Below are 20065 nucleotides of genomic sequence, written 5' to 3' on the forward strand. Positions count from 1 at the left end.
GCTGGAGCTGCCATTTGCTGTTGGTGTGGCCTAGGGACGGTTAGTCATACCTTTCCCGGGGACACTGAGGACAGACACCCAGCTGTATGAGGGCCCAGACTCTCTTCTCAGCAGGTGTAAAATAGCACACTCCTTCTGGGGGCCCGGGAGTCCCCCTGGCGCCATGGCACAGAGAGAGCTCAGTAAATGCCAACGCCCTCTCCACCCCTCTGCTCTCCCCTGCACCAGCCTGTGGTGAGGACGGACAGAGATAAGAAGTGTGAATGCGAGTGACTCCAAGTACACACAGATGGGCAGGTGGCCAAGCTTCCGCAGCGCCAGCGCCAGCGCCATCGAGAGGAGGTGAGAAGTCAGTCACTCAAGTAGCAACTGGATTCTCACCCTGGGGTCACATTACCTAAGGGGAGGAGGCCTCAGTATGACCTGCTATGCCATGCTTAAGTGCTTTTGGTCTCCTGACTGGTCTTCCCCAAGGCTGCTCATCACACTACGCAGAATGGCGTGCAAATACCTGTAGAGCAGGTGAAAACACCCTCCCAACACCCTCAGTCTGATGGACCTGACTGCTCACTGGACTTCCCCCAGGGCGGGGCAAGTCCTCTCAATTGTCACCTCTGACAGGTGGGTGGGGGACAGACTGAGGTGGTGGCATCCTGGGGTCTAACCTGAGCTCTAGGAGCCTGAGCTGGTCTCTTCACCTCTAATTTTGAGGGGAGCCTGTATTTCTGTGCTGTGCTTTCTTCTGCCAGGGAAGACTGGGTGAAGCTGAGCGTGGTGTGGGGACATCCCTTCTCTGGCAGGTGGCAGCTTGCAAGCCAAGACCAACCTTCTCCACACCCTTTCCATGTTCTCTTCTCCACACCACTGGGCCAACCTCTGCACCCTGGTGGGGAAGGACACTGCTCCGGGCTCTCTGCTGGGCTGGCACCCGCCTCACATGGGCCCAGAACACCAGTGAGGCATCAGTGCACATCCCTCTGGCCCTCGGAGGGCTTCTCATGTGTCCTCAGTCACACTCCTAGCTGCTCCTTGAGGGGCCTGTGGACGGCAGGTGTTGGAGACTGGGTCCTGCACTCACACGCATTCCCTGGAGAGCCCGGCCCTGTCCTGCAGAAAAGCTTCACCCAGAAGGTACAGCTAGCAATGTCAGAGGGCCTTGTGAAAGCTGGTGTGCGTGCATGTGTGTGTACACACAACGAAGGCTGCTTTTAGTTCTCACACCACTGAGAACAAACTGGGCCCTTGACGAAGTCCTTCCTGCCCCAACCCCTGCATTGCAGGCACTCCTCAGGCGTCTTCCACCATCCTCGTCCTTCCCTCTCAGCTCCCACCACAAGGCACTCTGGCCCAGGGCCCTGCTCTTAGCCCCTTGCTAGAGAATTAGCTAAGATGCCGAAGGGCTCTTCTCTCAGGGTCATGAGCCTCATTCTAGCATTCTAGCAGTGGGCTTGGAGGCCCCAGGACTCAGGAACATGGTGGACTTCCAGCAGCTACAGCAGGTGCTGGCAGATCGTTCCATTGTCTCTCTGCCACCTCACCTGTTTGATTTCATCTCCTAGTTTCTACTCCCCGCCCTTCTCTCCCAGCCACACTGGCCTCCTGGGTATTCCTGATTAGGCCAGGCCTGCTCCCGCCTCAGGGTCTTTACACTTGCTATGCTCTGCCTCCTCGCTCTTCTCTCAGATATCCCCGTGTTTGCTCCCTGGTTTCATTTAGGTCTTTCTCAAATATCACCTCCCCCACGGACTTCTCTGGCCATGCTCTTTAAATGACACCCCCTCTCACCCCTTGGCCTTCTCTATCTCCTTTCCTGGCTCGACTATCTTCCACAGCACTTAGCACCATCTGACAACGGAGCACTCTACCCACGCATCTTGTGTCCATCTGTCCATCCCCACCAGAATGTGAACTCCACTTTGGACTGCTGCTGGTTTGTCCATGTCACATCCCCAGGGCCTCAGCCAGGGCCTGACGCACAGTAGATACTCAATACATGTGCATGGACTGTGACTCCTGGGCTACAAGCTTGCTGGTGCCGGTGGCAGAGGCAAAGAACAGGAACGTCTCCCTGTAGATGCAGGAAGATCACAGTTGAACTCAGAACCCACCATTTTATAACTGGTGAACTGTGGACACACTTCCTTCCTAGGTTTGGAATCTCCATTTCCAAACCTAAGAAGACAGGGAGGTCTCAGTAGGTGAGGTGCAGTGCACACCTCCCGGCCTGGGCCCTGGGTGAGAAGCGCTGCTCTCTGAAGGCGGGGGTGAGCTGGCTGGCTCTCCAGCTGCAGGTCCAGTGAGAGCCAGTCTGATGTGTGTGTGGCCGTTCTTCCTGCACCTGCCCTGTTGAGGTGAAGCTTGTCTGCTGGGAAGCAGACTGTATTTATAGAGGGAGTGATATGAAGGCAAGAGAAGAGACTACAAGAGGGACCCTTCCTTTGGCAGCCTGGGCAGACCAGGTAACGGAAGCCAGGTGCTTCATGCATGCCCCAGTTAGCCAGGACTGGCTGAGTGGGCCTCACTGGCTGCTGTCTGGTTCCTGACTTCAGCTAAGTTCTTTCTTCCACGCTTGTCCATCCTGCAGCTGTGGTGTCCCCAGAGAGAGGTGCGATGGGAGCCAGGTGGGCTCTAGGCCCAGAAGTTAAGCCACGAGAGATTCTCTTGTTGGTTTAAGTCAGAAGTCCGGCAAAGATTTTTTGGTAAAAGGCCACGTGGCAAGTAGTTTAGGCTTTGTTGGCCATATGGTTTCTGTTATAACCCGGAGATTATTGCATGAAAATAGCCACGGACACATGTAAACAAATGGGTGCATCTGTGTTCCAGTAAAACTTTATTTATAAAAGCAGGCCACAGGCTGAATTGGACCCGTGGGCCTTAGTTTGCAGGCCCTGGTTTAAGTCTCCGTGTCACTGAGTCTCTCTCGTCCCTTTCAGGCTAATATTTGCTGCGGCTTGCCCCATGCTACGCCTTGGCCTTCACCTACACCTTCCTCATGTAAGGTGCCCAAGGAGTCCGAGCCCTGAGTGGCCTATATGCACCTTCAGTACAGGTCTGTCATACCTGAAGCCTATACTTCCAACCCACGTGGTGCTCAGGTGTTAGAACGCAGGTACACTCTCCACGGCAGTGGCCACCGGCTATGGGTCACAGAGCCTGACTGCACCCGGGGCTCACTGCGCTTTGAACACCCGACAGGGAGGTGATGAGGACACAGGTACCAGGTTGTGGAGGCCAACGTGGGTGAAATCCCTATATCTAGGTCACCCTCGCTGGTAGAATCAACGCAGTAGCTGATGAGGTAGCCTGCGTGAGTCTTGCCTCTGACTTAAACCTTGTGCAGGGTCGAGGTCATCTCTGCTGGTGAGGGCTGTGGCCTGGGACCCTTTGACTTCTGTGGCCGACCACACTGATGGGTAAGGCCCTGTCACAGGGATTCTCCAGGGAATCCTGAACTCTGGGATGCCGGGTCCCAAACAGGACCAATGGCCTATCCAGATGGCCACCGCCCGGCTATCCTATGGGTTTGGTCCAAGGAGGCTGGAGGAGATCTGGGCAGCATTCTGCAGCAGACAAGGGTCCCCGAATGAAGGTTGTTGGCTCAGAAAAGACATCATGAACTGAGGCTGAGGAGAATGCCACCCTGTGCTCATTTCTCCTGAGGGAGGGCCCCACTCATGGGAGCTCAAAGAACCACCAGGACCTGGGGGCAGGAGGCAGGGCAGTGAGAGGTCAGCCTTTTATCCTCCCAGACAGTAAGCCTCTGTTCTCACAGCCAAGGGATGAAGAAGGCAAGAAACAGCCAGGAACTCAGATAATTGTGCCTCCGGGGTATACAGCCTCAGAGGCAGCTTTTATTAAAAGCACCACCCTAGAAACAGAGGGATTCAAGGACAGTGAAGAGTTGGGTGGCGGAGATCAAAGCCGAGGAAGTACGTGGTCCAGAAGTGCCCCTGACTGGGAAACACAGCCTCATAGGGTGTCTGAGCTGTGAAGGAAAACCATGGGTCTTACCTGCCTTTCACTAGCGTCCTCAAAGATCTATTTTGACTTTCTCCAGCATTGTTTGTTTTCTTAGTGAGTAACAAACATTACTTCACTCAAATGAGTTGTTTTAAAATAGCATGCTCCACAAGGTCTTTTCAGAAGCTCCACCATTCTTAAATAGGAAATAACCTAGGGGTAACTACCAAAGCCTGGCATAAATAAATAAATGTAGTTAAAAAGCCCATTTGAACCAATTTTTCTCTCAATGCTCCTATGAAAGGAAACTTTTTCCTTCGAACCTTCCCAGCTCCTATGTGTATGAAAGGTGGGGGTGTGCAGGGGTTCAAAGATGGCTAAGGGGTTGGACCACCTGAGTTCAAATCATAGCCTTGCTGCTCACAACCGAGTCCTGTGTCCTAAAGATGGAAGGTAAGACCTGCAGACACACCTCACAGGCAGGGAGGATAGGTAATGATGAATGACTGCTACTGGATAACATTTCCTTGGCACAAGTGACAGGCCAGCCCGTTGTAATGGTGTACATGTAATGGTGTACTTTTATTTTCACGTCCTTGCATCTTGTCTCTAATTAGGTCATTCTCCAGAGTTAGGATATTCTTGGCAAGCAGCACTGATCACTGGTAGATAACTTCTTCAGCACAAAATCTTAGTTCTACAAGATAAAACTATATCTAGTTGAGGAGAAATTACCATAATTTAATAATATTAGCTATCAATATTAGCTAATATAGTTATCGATTTACATTTGGCAGGTGATATTACCTGAAGTTATTCTTTAAACATCTGGATATCCATTTAGCTGTTTCAGTGAATCATCACAACAACACACAGGCGATTCAGTGTGAAACCTGAAATCACTGGATAAGAAATTTCTCACTAGGAGGCCTGGATGCTTTCTTTTGTTGCTGTCATGGTGTGTATCTTGCTGCCCCATGAGCCCAACAATGCTCTGAGGGAGGGATCTTGTTGTATACTTCGCTTCTCAGTCCCTAGGACAGCAGACAGGATGGGTGCACTGTAACACTACGTGTTTCTATTGATGAACCAGGGTGTATATGGTGGTTAGGAAACACTTGTGGATAAACTGGCTTCATAATAGAATTTTCCTTTCAGTTTCCTTTCCAACTTTTCAGACTTTCTTCACGGAGTCTGAGTATTCTCTAAGTTTGATAAGAACTTTTCTTACGGAATTAATTGGTAAAGTGATTGACAGCTGTATGTACACTGCGGTCTGGCTGTAGGCAAACATTTCACCATAGTGAGAGCATTTGATGGCTTCATGTGATGGAAATGTCTAGTGTGGAAGGATCCTCTGCGATCCAAGCCCCATAGTACCACCAGTGACATAAAACAAATAGTGATTGGGCATCAGCTAACCATTCTGGAAGGCGCCAGAAGTTTGCAAACTTGGCTACATAAAGCCTTCAGCGTCCAGAGATGTCCACTTAAGAGTGAACCATCCAAAGGGACACTCGGGTGCGGTCACCAGACCTCTCACCTCCAGCACAACTGTATCACAGCAGGTTTTACCTTTCGTATTTTCAGACCTCAGCTACAAATTTATTTTGTAGAAATGTCATTTCTGATGAAGATAACTGCAGTGGAAATTTGTGGCTGTGACCGTTTCTTGTGTATAGTTTTCGGGGTGGGGACCCTAGGTGGGAAGGCACTTCTTTCGGAGGTTCAGGGATACATGGCCTTCATTGCAGAGGCGCCAGCACTGTTACCTGCATCTGAGCCAGGTGTGGTCACTGGCCTGGAGGGCCCAGTGGCTCTGAGGGTGTTTTGACTACCTTTGCCCACTGATGTTCTCGGGTTTTACCCCGCCGCCCCTGGAGGCTGAAGACCCTTTGAAGACAAGGTGTGTCCCCGTGTCTGCTGTGTGGCCTAGCACAAAGAAGGTGCTCACTGGATTAAAATCAAAGTGCATCAGGCTTGGTCGTGGAGATCCAGAGGTGGCACACTGGACTGAAGAGACCAGAAATGGAAAGAAATGGCTTGTGTCACCTGCTACCCAAGGGTTCCCTGAAGACTTAGGACTTATAAAGGACCCCAGGTCATGTAATAACAGGCTGGGTGTGAAGAGGGGCATCTTTAAGGGTCACATCTGGAAACTGGCGCAGAATTTAACTAGTGGTACGTGATTGTGCTGCTGCACAGATAACCTGCCAGAGGGACGGTTGCCTTTACTAATAGACTTGTTACTAGATTGGTGTCTTTGTTAAAAACTTGGGGTGGGTTCAGTAGGGAAGGCATGGGAGAGGCGACGCTGAACGCAGCCCCCAAATAACCCAAACGACCTTACTGAATGATCCCAAACTGTGTGCCCCTGTCTGCCACGTGGGTTAAAGGGGTCTGGCCTGAACAACACACTGACCTAAGGTCACAGACAGAGCGGCTTTAAGAAGCAGAACACAGTGCCAATAGCCATTCTACACTAAGGCACAGATGGGACCGGTGCCTGAAAAATGATGGTGTAGAAGCAAGTTCTAAAAGCATGCCCAAGACCAGAGATGCCGTAGGCAGCAGCTCCTCCTTGTGTTTCCTGTTATCTCTGGTCCGTAGGACCTGACGCCCGAGAGAACGCTGCTCTGCTTGAACATGGGGTGACACCAGTCTGTCACTGAGAAATGCAAGGAGGTGCTAAGAAGCATGTGTGTGCGTGTGTGTGTGTGTGTGTGTGTGTGTGTGTGTGGAGGGCAGGGAGGGAGGGCAAGGCACAGCGTAAAGTAGGCTGAGCATCGGTTCCTTCCTTTCAGTGACTATGCAGTCCCACCACCTCAGCATCACCCCCTATCCTGTCCCCTGCTTAAGAATTTGATGAATGAGTTTCTGTGACACAAGCAGTGCACTCCAATAGGTAGCAGACCTGCGTCCCAGCCTTGCTCCATCTCTTACACCTGGCTGTGTGAATTCTTACAAGTCCTGTAACTTCTCTGAACTTCACTTTACTTCCCTGTCAAAGAGGGAGAGTAAGACCCCTTGAATGAAGAAACAAAACCGATTTGAAAGTGCTTAGCAGAGTATAACACACAACGCAGTGATGGTCCCACAGCTTGTGAAGTTTCAACAAAAGACAAGGCTTTCAGCTCAGGGGAGGCCCTGTGGTGGAGGCATTCCAGGAGTTGGTGGGGGCATTATTCTCTCCCAGTGCCCTTGTGGTGAACCTGAAGGCAGCTGCCCACTGGCCGGGGAGAGTGGGACCTATGTGTGGGTTGGCCATGGCTGGCAGGACTCACACAGTCACAGCTGTGCCCTTGTGGGCCACCATGAGCATTTTATTACCAGCTGCTAGGCCACCAGGTGGGGGCGGGCAGAGAAGGCAGAGCCAGCACAAGTGGCCCAGGGTCGGGTGGATAAAGAAGGGCCTTTTCTTCTCAGGCGGGGGGATGAGTGACCTCAGGGCTGCCTGGAGCTGGGCACACAGGCAAAGGGACATATGGGCAAGCCCTTCCCAACATGACGGCTGCCAAGTCTCAGGTAGAGGGACATACCTGGCTCAAGGCTGGACAGTGCCAGTGATACACAGTGAGGCTTAGGAAATGTCCTCTTTGACCCTCACTCTCCGTGTTTCTAAACTGGCATTAATAATCACATCCATGTGACACCTTCAGGTTAAGCGAAGTACCATGTACATCCTCCCGGGTGTGGAGTAACACAGAGCGGGCCCTCCCAAGTTCTATTCACCTCCTGCCTCTTTGTACCTGTGCGAAAACCCACATCATAGCCTCTGCCCCCGTCCTGAGTGAGCAGTGCGACCCCAGCCAGGTTCTTCATGGCTCCTTGTGGGCGCCTCCCCGGGTTGGCCCTCTTTATACTGAGGTCCCCATCTTTATCTCCGCCTAGATCTTTCCCTGAGCGACCTCTCAGCTGTCACCTGGCTGTTCCACGAGTATCAGAAAGTCACCCTGCTCTAGAGAGAATCTTCCTACATCCTTCCTCCTGGTCTTTATGTATAATTCTACAAGGAATAAGAATTGTCTCGGGAGTAATGAAACAGGGCAAAGAAAACTTACTGTCAAGTGAAGCGCAGCCTAACGTCCTGGCTTAAAAAGCTAAGCGAATAAGAGAGTGCTAGAGATAGAAATAGAGGTAGAGACAGGCAGAGTGAGTCTTGGGTATCCTCAAGCATTTACTTTTGATTCTGTACATCTCCCGAGAGCAGAGGTGAAGGCAGGCACAGAGGCAGCCACTGCAGCTGCCCAGCCCAGGGTCCTGCCAGGGGAGCAGGGTGAGGATGTGAGGTAGGGCAGCCAAGCAGAGGCGTGTCAGAGCACCTAGAACACAGCAGTCGGGTGGGAGGCTGGCAGTGCAGGGACCAGCAGGTACCAGCCCTTAGCCTTGGACGGGCTGAGACAGGGCCACAGTGGGGACTTCATGGGTCCCTTCTCCTTTACAAATTGTTTTTTATAGTGGCATTGGTGTAAAGACAAATGTAACGTTTAGTCTTAAAAGTTCATTTTTTTCCTTTGGTGTTTAAAAGAAGCCGACGCTTTTGTGGGTCCCTAAAAGCACTGTGCCCAATGTGCAAGTCGAGCTTGGCTGAGCCCTTCCTAGAAAAACCCTCAGTCTGTGACATGAGCATGAGGGCTCAGCTGTAGCTCTCAGCAAGTCACGTTGCCTCTCAAGTTTCAGTATCATCACATGCAAAATGGAGATAAAAATACCTCCCTCAGGGCTGCTAGGGGTGAAATGAGATAACTTATTCAAAATGAAGCTTTGAGTCAGCAACAGAATAACCAAAAGAGGAGAGTGGGTCAGGGTAATTTAGAGAATTTGTAGAAAAGGAGGGGGAAAAAAAAGAGAGATTGTGAAATTAACAAAAAAAGAAAAGAAAAAGGAGTACTCCAGTTTTCCAGTCATAGCTGAAATTAATTCACTAATAGACGAACTTAAGGACAGCAATGCAAATGACAAGTCAGTCCCAGGGCATAGTCACAGGAGGCATGGCCCAAGTTCCCGAAAGGAGCTCAGGCATGGGTGCAGGCCTGGAAGAGGGGGAAGGAACCCTCCCAGGAGAAAGAGGGCCCAGTATTACAGAGCCCTGAGTTCCCTGCAGTGAACTCGGTCAATGACAGCACCAAGGAAAAGAAAGCTGTGACTGTGAGAGAAGACGTTGAAAGATCGAGCACGTGAGGGCCAGGCGGGAAGGGAAGGGGGCCCCACAAATGCACAGGTTAGGGTACATAAGGGGCACTGGATGGGCAGACATCAGTGGGCTGGGCCAAGGGGAACTCCGAGGCAGGGCGGTCTCACACTGGAATGGGGGCGGGATGCAGGTGAGTCTGGGACCCACAGCGCTCTCTCTGTAGGTCAGGCTTTGTCTACAGGTTGGAACTTCTCATTCATTCAGTGTTTTTAAAAAGCCTTTTCTTCCTCATGGAGAATGAAACAGTGAAACCCCTTTTGCTATGGGGCTGGTGTTCATTCAGGTGAGGCTGGGGAAGCAAGGATGGCCTTCCCAGAGTATTATGTAAGGAAACTGTGTTTTCTAGGCTGCTCTCCACATATTGCGCCCACTCTGATAGAAACATGAAGGGGCAGGTGTGTGGGAGGCAGCTCTCGTAGCTCAGGAGGGAACAGCTTCCCAGCTTTGCAGGATGGCTCCCCTACTGGGTCAGAGGGCCTTGACAGGGCTCCAGGACCTGGGCAGACTGTGCCATCCTGTCCTTGGGTACTATTTTCGGCGGCAAATGGGCAGAGATAAGACCTTGGAACGAGGAGGAGCTGGGCAGCGGCAGGGAGCTGGCACTAATTTAGGACACACTCAAGACTCAGTGAGCAGCAGTGATGAATATGTGCCAGGACTCTGCTAAGAACTTTATCTATTATAATACATTTAACCCTGAGAGCAAACCCTGAGGGAGAAATAATTATTATTCCCAATGACCCAGCCACGACTAGCTATAGAATTTGTGGGGCCCAGTGCAAAATGAAAATGTGGGGCCCCTTGTTCAAAACTTAAGAATTTTAAGATGACAACAGCACAGCATTAAACCTAATGAATGTGGGGCCCTCTGAGGGTGGGGCTCGGCGTGACGGCAAAAGTTGCACCACCATGGAGCCAGCCCTGTCCTGGATGATGACCTGAGAGGCAGAGAGGCCAGGCAATGTGTTCAAGGCCACAGCCAGGTCAGAGCGGGTCCATGTGCAAACCCAAATCCTTGAACTCTAAAGCTGGTATTCTAACCTCCTTATTACTCACAAATTGATGCAAAGTGTATCTGGGCTAAATGGCTCAAAAAATACAGAAAGAGGAACCTGAACTTGAAGTCTCTACTTGCTAAAGGCTGTGTGTAAGGTTCTAAAGAGAGTGTTGGACGAGCATCTTAAGAGAAAGTGCCATTTCAGAGTCAGTAGACTTTTCTGCCCAGTGAACACAGAAGCCACAGACTGGGGCCCAACACAAAAGGCCCAACACAAAAGGCAGACATGGGTGCTTTATCTGGTTTAGATCTGGCAAACCATAATTTCCTTCTCTTTAAGGCTCTGCTGAGAATGCATGTGCCCACAGCTACCGACAAAATGTGAAGATTCTCCTTTCCAGGGTCCAAGGGGGAAACATGGCAGCGCTGGGGTCAGCAGGCAGCTGCACAGTTAAAGCCTCATAAAAACGTGCACTGCATGCAGGAGAAGGGGGGCGAGGGGTCCTAGCTGTGCTCTCTGCAAGTGATGTGCCAGTCAGTAGGCCACACTCAAAGTAGAAATAAAACGCCTCCACCAGGATGTGACAGGTGCAATGAGCTCACCGGGCAGCCTTGCCCAAGGGCTCACCCCTCTCAAATGGCCTGAAGTCCCAGCTTCCTTCAGACACCTGGCAGGGGTCAGGGGGTGTGTCCTCTGAGCCCCATACAGTATTTGGCCACAACGTTCTGGCAGTAAGAGAAGGGAGGTATGGCTTTAACTTCTAGGAGTTTGCTAGAGAAACAGAAACAAGAGAGAATATAACGGTGTCACAAAGGGTTACTCATCATACTTGTTTTAAATTCTGTCCCATGATCCCAACATCCCTGCCATGTCTGGTTCTGAGGCTTGCTCTGTCTCTTCACATCGTGCTGTTTGCTTTAGGTATGCCTTGAAAGTTTTCTGACAGCCAGAGATGATGCCTTGGGTGAAAGGAGCTGCTGTGATGTGGTGGAGGGTGGGGGAGGGGACGCACTCCACAGCCCCGGGATCAGTTAGTTCTCTCTCTGTCTTTAGTGAGCATGTGCCTCCGGACTGTGCGCTTCACAAGTGCTTCTCAGTTTTCGTCTCTCCCTTAGGTAGGACAGATGGGTACAGGTGTTGGGTATTTGGTGTTGGGTGTTTCTCTTTTCCCCAGGTCTGTTAGGCTCTGGTAATACCATACCCCAGCAGCTTAGGCTCTGGCTAACTAGTTTCCCTGAGTGCAGCACTTGTTAGGAACAGCTGCTCTGGTGTAAGTGCAAATGGTTCCTTTCCCCAGCTCCTGCTGAAAGCTGGTTTCTCTGATATGTATTGTGGGAACATGGTCAAGTTCCAAGAGGTAAATCTCACAATACTGTGGAGCCCTCTCAACCCCCATGACTGGATCCTTTGGAGTTTTACCTCTCAGAGTTGTCCACATTGAGCCTCCTGCAATTTGTCCATCTTCAAGAGTCATTAATGAGAGCTGATGAAGACGTCCGGCCAGAGGAAGGGCAGGGCTTCAGAGCCGGGCAGGTGGCAGCAGGTTCTGCTCAGCCTCTGTCCACCCGGTAGGGCAGGCCTGTCCACCCAAACCCAGTGGCTGATCAGTGAGGTGGCGATAACCACGCAGGCTGTCTATTGCTGCAAGGGTGGCTGAGGGGGAGTCCTAAGGACCCTGCTGAACCTACCACCTGTGCTGGACCCAGCTCCCTGGGCACCAGAGGAAACAAGCTCTTGTCAGTATCTGCCAGGCTAAGATTTGCACACTAACATTTGTTCTGGAAGAATGTATCACAGTTATAATTTATAATAACTAAGGGCAGGAGCCAGCAGTCCCTTCGAAGTTCAGATTACGTAAGGATCTGAAGAAAACCCTAGGCAAAGATGGGGGTGGTGAGGCGGGCAGGGAGGGAAGGGGAAGGAGGGAGAATATGAAACGGGACTCAACGTTGGGTGGGAAGGAGAGCTAGGTGCTGACTGCCAGGGCCCGTCAGTTGTGTTTCTAGAATCTGTTTTGGTTTGAACTTTCTGTGTATTTTAATTTATTATTTACTGACATCCATATATATATGCCAAGTTCCGGATGAAGAGCTACTGAGTGCATGATTTTTAGTGTCACTTTGGCACTTGGAATGGATACAGGCCTGGGAGCATCGGACTTTGGGTCGTTGGTGCAGCCATCCCTTTATTTCTGAGTTACTCCCTGAGCATCTCTCTGTGCCAGCCCCCAAGCGGGGGGACGGGAGGGACGGGGTGGTGGTGGTCATGGAGACCCTTGAGAGGTCAGAATTCTGAGAAGGGGCCAGATCCAGGAATCTGTCAGGGCTGGAAAGTGTTCCAAGGGCCCCAATGGGTGGTTTTCTAGTGTCGGGAGGGCCCAAGGAGGTGGGAGTGCATAAACTACGCCTAAAGTGATAAGCAGGCATGAACCAGACGGACAGTGCACGTGTGTGCATGTGTGTAAGTGGGGGAGGAGGTATCCAGAGAGTCCAGGGGTTGTGAAGCAGGCGGTCGTGAAGCAGGCGGTGAAAGTGAAGCTGGAGAGTGGTGGGATGTGAGGCGGGGCCAAGAGAGGAGGCTCCAGGGGCAGCCTGGGCCAGCTGCGGAAGGCAGGGTGCAGCTGGCCCAGCGTGGCTTTGGGCTGCCCACAGAAAAGGGAGTGATGGCAGGCAGTGGCAGACCAAGGCTGGACCACAGGCCTGGCTGAAAAGCCATGGGGTTGTCTGGTAGGTTCTGAGTGTCTGTGTGACATGCAGTCCCTCTGTGTGCAAAGCTACAGCTGTGATTTCCCAGGCACAGCTCCCATGGTGAGAGGGCCGCAGAATGCGACACCTGGTACACACGGAGAGCAGGCCCACATACCCCCCTCAGCTCGGCCTTTGTGGCTCTGGCGTCTGCAGCCTGGCTGTGGCCTTACTACTTGGGAGCCCTGGGAGGGCATAACCCTGAGAGCAGGTAAGAAACTGCTTGTGAGACCAGGCTGTGAACAACGGCCCATTCAAGGCCCACCACAGGCTTGCCACATAGGAGCTGCTGCTGTCATTGTTGTTACATTATCAAAAACAAAACAGCAGCTGTCTGCAAGGGAGACTAGGGGATTACCAGCACCTGGAGGCCAGGTTTGCGCTGATAAAGTCTGTTAATAACAGCCACAGATACCACTACTGCTGGGCATGGTGCCAAACCTTTATTCTCTTGTTCATCACGTGATTCCTGTGAACTAGCTTTATTACTCCCACGTACAGATGAGAAAACTGAGGCCCTGAGGCATTGTGTACTCCCCAAAGCCTGTAAGTGTCGGAGGTGGGATCAGACCCAGAACTGACTCCACCACACGTGCAGGACTCTGGTCCCGGCTCTGCCTCTAGCGTGTCATGAGGGAGGGATGGGCATTCATTTCTGGGGCATGTTTCCTCATTGGGGGCAGGGACCTGACAGGAAATGGGCAAAGGCCCTAAGGAGGTTCTTCCAGAAACAGAAATACTATCTGCTGGAGGTCTGAAAATCTGCACAACCTCATTTGTAATAATAGAGACACACTCAAAAGTTGCAACATGTTTTACTCATCAGATTGGCCAATATAAAAACAACACCCCTTCACCCCTGCACAGTGTGAGGATGTGGGAAAATGGTAACTTCCATTGGCGCGTGTTAGAAATCGTGTGACCTGTTAGTGGGCAATTTTTCAGTATCTATTAACATTTCAAATGCACACACTCTGTCCCAGAAGTTAAATTCTGAGGAGAGGGGGGATTTATCCTAAAAGTATACAATACATGCATGTAAAAACTCTACGTACAAGGGCTGTCATGACAGCACTGTGTCTGGTTAGAAAAAAATTAAATAAAGACTGTATACAACCTAAATGTCCATTCGAGGAAGGCATTGGTTAAAGAAAATAACCAATTCATTCACGTATTCACATAATCCATACTACCAAAAATAAGACCAGGTCTCATAATAATTGTTGCTCCAAAAGATGCATTAGAGCTTATGTTCAGGGGATGTCATCCTGAAAAACCATGCTAGGGCTTATCTTCCGGTTAGGTCTTATTTTCAGGGAAACACGGTATGCAGCCCTGAGAATGGGGAGTTACTCTACCTATAGTAATAGCTTATACTCTTTAAGATATATTCTTAAGAAAAAAACAAGATGAAGTAGAATACATAGAATAAGTTTCATTTTGTAAAATAAAAGTAATTGTATATGCATACAATACTTCTAGGAGGGTTCTCATAGATCAATAAAGTAACTGCCCTCGACATGGGCAGAAGGTGTCTTCCTCTTTCCTATTATTAACTCTTCATTCATTGTTAAAATTTGTTTTCAGCCTGTGCTTGTTGGGCCCATTGTGTTCACTCAGTCTCTAAGAAGGTGTTTTGGTTGGGGCTTCAGAAGGCCATCTGCCACCCAAAGAGGCAAACAGACTTGACTTGCCAACCTCTCCCCACCCCGCCCCGGCTGGTGAGGGTCCTCTTCCTACACGTGGTAGATGGGCTGATGTGCTCCCACTGCAGATACACAGGCCTCTTTCCCAGGGCGTACTGCGAGTCCCCAGAAATAACTGTCCAGCATGGCAACCTTGGAAAGCCCAGATGCTATGATTCCCTACTCCACTGATATCTGGAGAGGCTGGGCAATGGCTGAGATGGAATTTCATTTGGCACTTGATGCGATCCTATCTGCTCTGTCAGAGGTGGCAAATTCTATATAAAGCTCCCAAACTTAGCCATCTCCTCACTGAGCATTGACCTCTTCTATCCAAGGGCAAGGCAATGGATTTCTGCATGACTCATTCGCAAAAACTGTGGCATTAGGGCTTATGGGAGTCGGCTGAGCCCAGCAGGGTAGGGCAGGCCTGGCCTCAAGGGTGCAGCAGGTCCTCTCCACTCTACCCTCTGGTTCTGAGGAACACCTCTGTAAACTGACACATCCTGCCTGAGTTAGCAGCCACAAACAGGCCCCAGGGTTCTCCCGCAGCAGAGATCCTGCCATAAATCAAGTCCTAAGGGTCATCTGGAATGGTATGCAAATAAGGACTGCATCCCCATTAGTTCCAGAAGGGCGGTGCTTGCAGTCATTGGTCAAGGTCTGAAACTTGAATCCTAGAGAACTGCTGGGGGAGGGGGCAGTGGCAAGGCTCTGGGGCTGGCAAGCAGGCCTCTCCAGACTGAGGATGGCTGCAGGTCTGCCCCTCCTCAGTGCCCGAATTAGAGTGACTGCAGCAGCTCCGTCCCCTCAACCCTGGCCCTATACACACACCACACACGAGCTCACGAGTGTCTTGACTCATACACACAGATACACACATGTAAAAACATTAACACACATGAACTCACAGATCCACAATCCCATGGAAAATGAACAAAGATGTCTGACATTTATCTAGCACTTAGTATGTGTCCACGTCTGTGCTGAACCATTTATACACACTGAATTCTCACAACCAGAGAGGAATATCCTCTTGTTCCCAGTTTGGATGATGAAACTGCAGCTAAGCGAGGCTGGCTTGCCTCAGGTCTTTGGCTAGTAAGTGGCACCCATGAGCCCAGAGCAAGCAGTGATGTCCTCACTCTGTGACGCCAGCCTGTGCATACCCAGACCCAGCTGAGCCCAGTGCACACAGAGGCACACAGTACACAGAGACCTCGCCATGCTCATCCATGCTCCAGCTCACTCCCAAGGCCTCATGACCACCTAGATTTTAAAACCAGTGGGTGTCTCCCATACCCATATTATTACCATATTAATTACTTAACGGGATTACATTATAGACTTAAACTGTCTCCTCCCGGTTTCTAGTGACTTTGCCTAGGCTGGGGGAAAGAGGGATATATATTCCTTATTTTTTTAAAGTAAAAGTTTAGGTTTTGATTGCAAAGCCCAATGGCAGAAAAAGGGTGGTGGAGGGAGGGCAGCAATATTTCTGAATATACTCGCAACGCCTCTCTCAGGGTGTGGGATTTCCTGTCAGCAATAAAACTTTCGAAAAGAAAGAAAACAGGCCTTGAGGAATTACAAAGCCCCAATGGTCAAGGCGAGCGCTCCCTTCACCGATCATCGGTGTGTCCCGTCCCACACCAGACAGGACGTGAGAGCAAGTACAGGGAGGGTGGAGTGGACCCGGAGTTTTCTCCGAATGCGCCCTGTCCTCCCTGCCCAGGCGGCCTGGAAACAGCTTGTCAAGTTCTTTCTGGGCTGCTTAACGCTCTGCCTCTCCTCCTAGTTGTAGGTCCTTTATGTATTCTTAGGAGAAAGTTCTTGCCACAGACACTTCCCGACCAGCACGCAAAGAAACAGCGAGCAGACGCGAGGCGGGAGCGCCTTCAGGCCTCTCCAGGCACATCCTGCGCTCCAGGGTCTGGCACAGCGCGCGGAGCCCCGCGCACCAGGGTCAGCGGAGGGGGCGCAGGGTCCCTCCCGCCGCCAGAAGGGGACCCCGCCCAACCGAGGCACCGCGAGCCCTGGGACAGCACCGGTGTCATGGCTTGAGCCCCGCGGGCACTTCATCCACAGAAGCAGGACACAGCCACAGCCCCGTGTCCTTGGCCGCGGCTCGGCCCCTGCATCCCTGTTTGTCCGGCCCTGGAGTTGGACCCGGGCCCCGCGGATCCCTCCCCGCGCTTGGTACTCACGGTGGGTGGTTGGCGGCGTTGGGTTGGGGCTGCTCATCGCCAACGGTGCCCGGCGCGGCCGAGCAGGGGCCGAGGGGCCGGCGGATCTCTGCGAGGGTCACACGGGCCTGCTCCTGACCCTCACCGGCGGGAGGAAGAGGCCCCTGGGTCACACTCCTCCGCGCGGGCCTAGGGGAGGGGCTCCGGCCCCAGATAGGCAGACTTCATTTATTTTTTTCTGCAGACTTGGCTGCTGGTGGTGGGGGTTCCACCCTTTTTTTTTTTTTTTAAACACACACCCGCCCACATCTGAACTCTTCCGTGCTCCAACTTTCCTGCGCAAGAATCACATTTTTCTAACTAATGTTTCTGCGTCCATCTGTAGTTACCAGATACAGAGGTTGTGGTTGAGAATTCCCCTGTGTATAAGACTGAAAAACTCCCAGATGTGACATGAAGGCCTGCACAGGCAGTGTCTGGGACGGTGACCAAGTAGGGACAGACCTGCGTTTGAATCTTGGCTGGCTGCTCTGCCACTCAAGTGGTGTGGCCTCTCAGAGTCCAGGGCATTTGTGGCCTGAGAAGAGTTCCTCCCTTGCTGGCCCCTCAGGGGCGCTGTCCAGATTCATGGGCTAATGTTTGGGAAAGATTCTTAGAAAAAAGGATTTCTGGACAAAGGCCGTGCGATTTATTTGGATCACTTTTGTCTGAGGCTTCCAGACATAGTGGAGTTTCTGGAGAATTCACTTTACTTAGACAACTAAACACTGGACTTTTATTTTGACACTCTGGTTATTTAAACGGAGTCTACCCACATCCCCGCAAGGAATGTTGTGTTAAATGTAGCCTTATAACCCCCACCCCCAGAAAGGCAGGGAGCTGAGACCACTTCACCTTTGTATTAAATCGCAGCCCCAGGAGACACCCTTTACTTGCCAAATCTGAGGACTGATTCTCCCTGTGGGGCTTTCTATTGCCCGAACCACCCCCCACCCCCTTCCTTTCTCCCAATAAGGCTGCTTTGTTGCAGTCCCAGGGCACCGTGCTAGCTGTCTGCACATAGTGTATACAGATGGCAGTAGAATCCACACTGAATAGAGTAAGAGGCTGCCCCCTGGAGGTGTGTGATGCAGCCGCCCTGCCAGCTCCACACTGGCTGGACCCATTCCAGGCATCACTCATTATTAGGGCTGCCTGTGCGACACAGGAAAGTTTCATAATTCTCTTTAGTTCAATGATGAAGAACCTCACATTGCTTGGAAGTCTTTAGTAAAACTTTCATACTGGCCATGTACATGTTGACTTCAAGTAAACTACTTGCAGAATGTCTTTGGCCAGGTGTGGACACTTTTGAGTCTTGATTTCCTTGTCTATAACGTGGAGACAAGAACACATTCCAGAGTTTTACACAGGCAACATCTCTAAAATAACAGTGGGCAGGAAAGCCATTTAATAGAAGCTACTAATAGTTACTCTAACAGTTTAACGTTTTGTTTTGTAATACATATAGGTCTGTATTACAAATACATATACGAGTACAAACACATATACAAATACATAATACACATAGGTCTGTAATACATATAGGTCTGTAGTACATATAGGTCTGTATCCCTTGTGTCAGAGTTCATAAATTAAACAACTTCAGTTATCTGCAATGCAGTTGGGAGCTGGAAGAAAGCTGAAAGACCCTCCAGGTGACCAAAGAACAAGTCCACGGGTCGTCATACCTCACTTACAGGAGGACTTCTCAGAGACTCAATTACAGCCCACTGGCCTTTAGACATAATCATAAGACATTTGCTTATTTAATTTCTCGGACTAGGACAGGTTAAAAGCACCACAACATAACAAGAATTCCTTATAGAGAGCAAGCCAAAAAACGCATTAAGGAACTAACTAAACAGTCAGGGTAGAAAGCTTGACAAACTATAAAGGTCAGATATAAGAGCAAAGTAGCATTTATTATACACCAAAGCATCAGGGCTCTGGCCATGAGAGGAGGGTGTGACGGTGCCAGGGCAGTCAAGGAGCCAAGGCGTTGGGGTTCCATCTGGGTTTGCGTCTTCACTGTGTTCCAGCTAGGTAGCTTTCAGCATTTTACTTAACTTCTCTGAGGCTCTGTTTTTTCATCTATGAAGTTGGAGCAATCTGCAAAATTAGGTTGTTGTTAGTAACACATTGGATAGCTAATAATTAATGACATAATACAATGTCTTACCCAGCACATTGGAGTTAATGACATCATAATATGGTCCCCTCCCCACCAGGGGCACCCCTGGTTTACAGTAAGAACCCCAGGCCATTCTGAAAGGAAGGTAAATAATGTTTAATAATGAGTAGTCATTTAGCTAGCAGGGAAACATTTGATATATTTTAGAAGATTAACCATGGAAGAAGTGTCTAATTTTAAAGAAATGAGGGCTATTTTAAGAAGGTAAAATAATTATATGAAAAATTAGATTCTGTTTATCTGATATTAAGTCACAGAAATGTCCTATTAGTGTGTTTATGTGTTGGATATTTATTAATGGATTAGAAAGAACTCAACAACGAAGTCTGCCAATTAAGTTAGTGAACTCATCCTAGAAAAAGTGCTACATACCTCATTGCTGAATATCACTACACTCACCTTCCAAGTACTCACCATGGGAAGCTGTGCTCCAACTCCAGGACCTAGTCCACCCTTCAAAGCAATTTTGGAACTCTTTCTCTGGAATGTCCATCAGAGCTGTCATCGTATTACCCTTGATGTCCTGAATACCATCAAAATGTCTTTCTTTCAATATTTCCTTTACCTTCAGGTAAAGAAGGAACACATTGGGGGCCAGAGCAGGTGAGTAGAGAGTGTGTTCCAATACAGTTATTTGTTTACTGGCTAAAAACTCCCTCACAGACAGTGTCCTATGAGCTAGTGTATTGTCATGATGCAAAAGCCATGAATTGTTGGAGAAAACTTCAGGTAATTTCACCTAACTTTTTCATTCAGCCTTTTCAGCACTTCCAAATAGTAAACTTGGTTAACTGTTTGTCCAGTGAGTACAAATTCATAATGAATAATCCCTCTGGTATCAAAAAAGTTTAACAACATTGTTTTGACTCCTGATTTGGACTGGTGGAATGTTTTTAGTCATAGAGAATTGATTGACTTCCATTGTGCACTTTGACTCTTTGTTTCAGGGTCGTATTGGTACACCCATTTTTCATCAACAGTGAAAACACGGCCCAAAACATCGTCTTGCCTCTCCAAAAAGTCCTGGAAAACTTCGGCTCTCCTTTGCATTTGTTCATTCGTTAG

The 20065-nt window shown here is 50.0% G+C and overlaps 1 protein-coding gene across 2 annotated transcripts in view; it reads right to left on the minus strand.

Annotated features, from left to right (window-relative positions):
• GYPC (glycophorin C (Gerbich blood group)) overlaps positions 1–17261 on the minus strand; it is a 44099-nt gene extending 26838 nt beyond the window's left edge. Inside the window, exon 1 of one of the 2 annotated variants that reach the window (XM_033112882.1) lies at positions 16789–17261. Coding sequence is in view for 1 of the 2 variants with exons in the window: in XM_033112883.1 (XP_032968774.1) it covers positions 16789–16825 (37 nt within the window). In the remaining variant the exon portion in view is untranslated. The remainder of the gene's footprint in view (positions 1–16788) is intronic. The other variant, XM_033112883.1, reaches the window with a different exon arrangement.
• Between the last annotated feature and the right edge of the window lie 2804 nt (positions 17262–20065).

Source organism: Rhinolophus ferrumequinum, chromosome 8 (assembly GCF_004115265.2).
Source record: "Rhinolophus ferrumequinum isolate MPI-CBG mRhiFer1 chromosome 8, mRhiFer1_v1.p, whole genome shotgun sequence".
NCBI classification, from domain to species: domain Eukaryota; kingdom Metazoa; phylum Chordata; class Mammalia; order Chiroptera; family Rhinolophidae; genus Rhinolophus; species Rhinolophus ferrumequinum.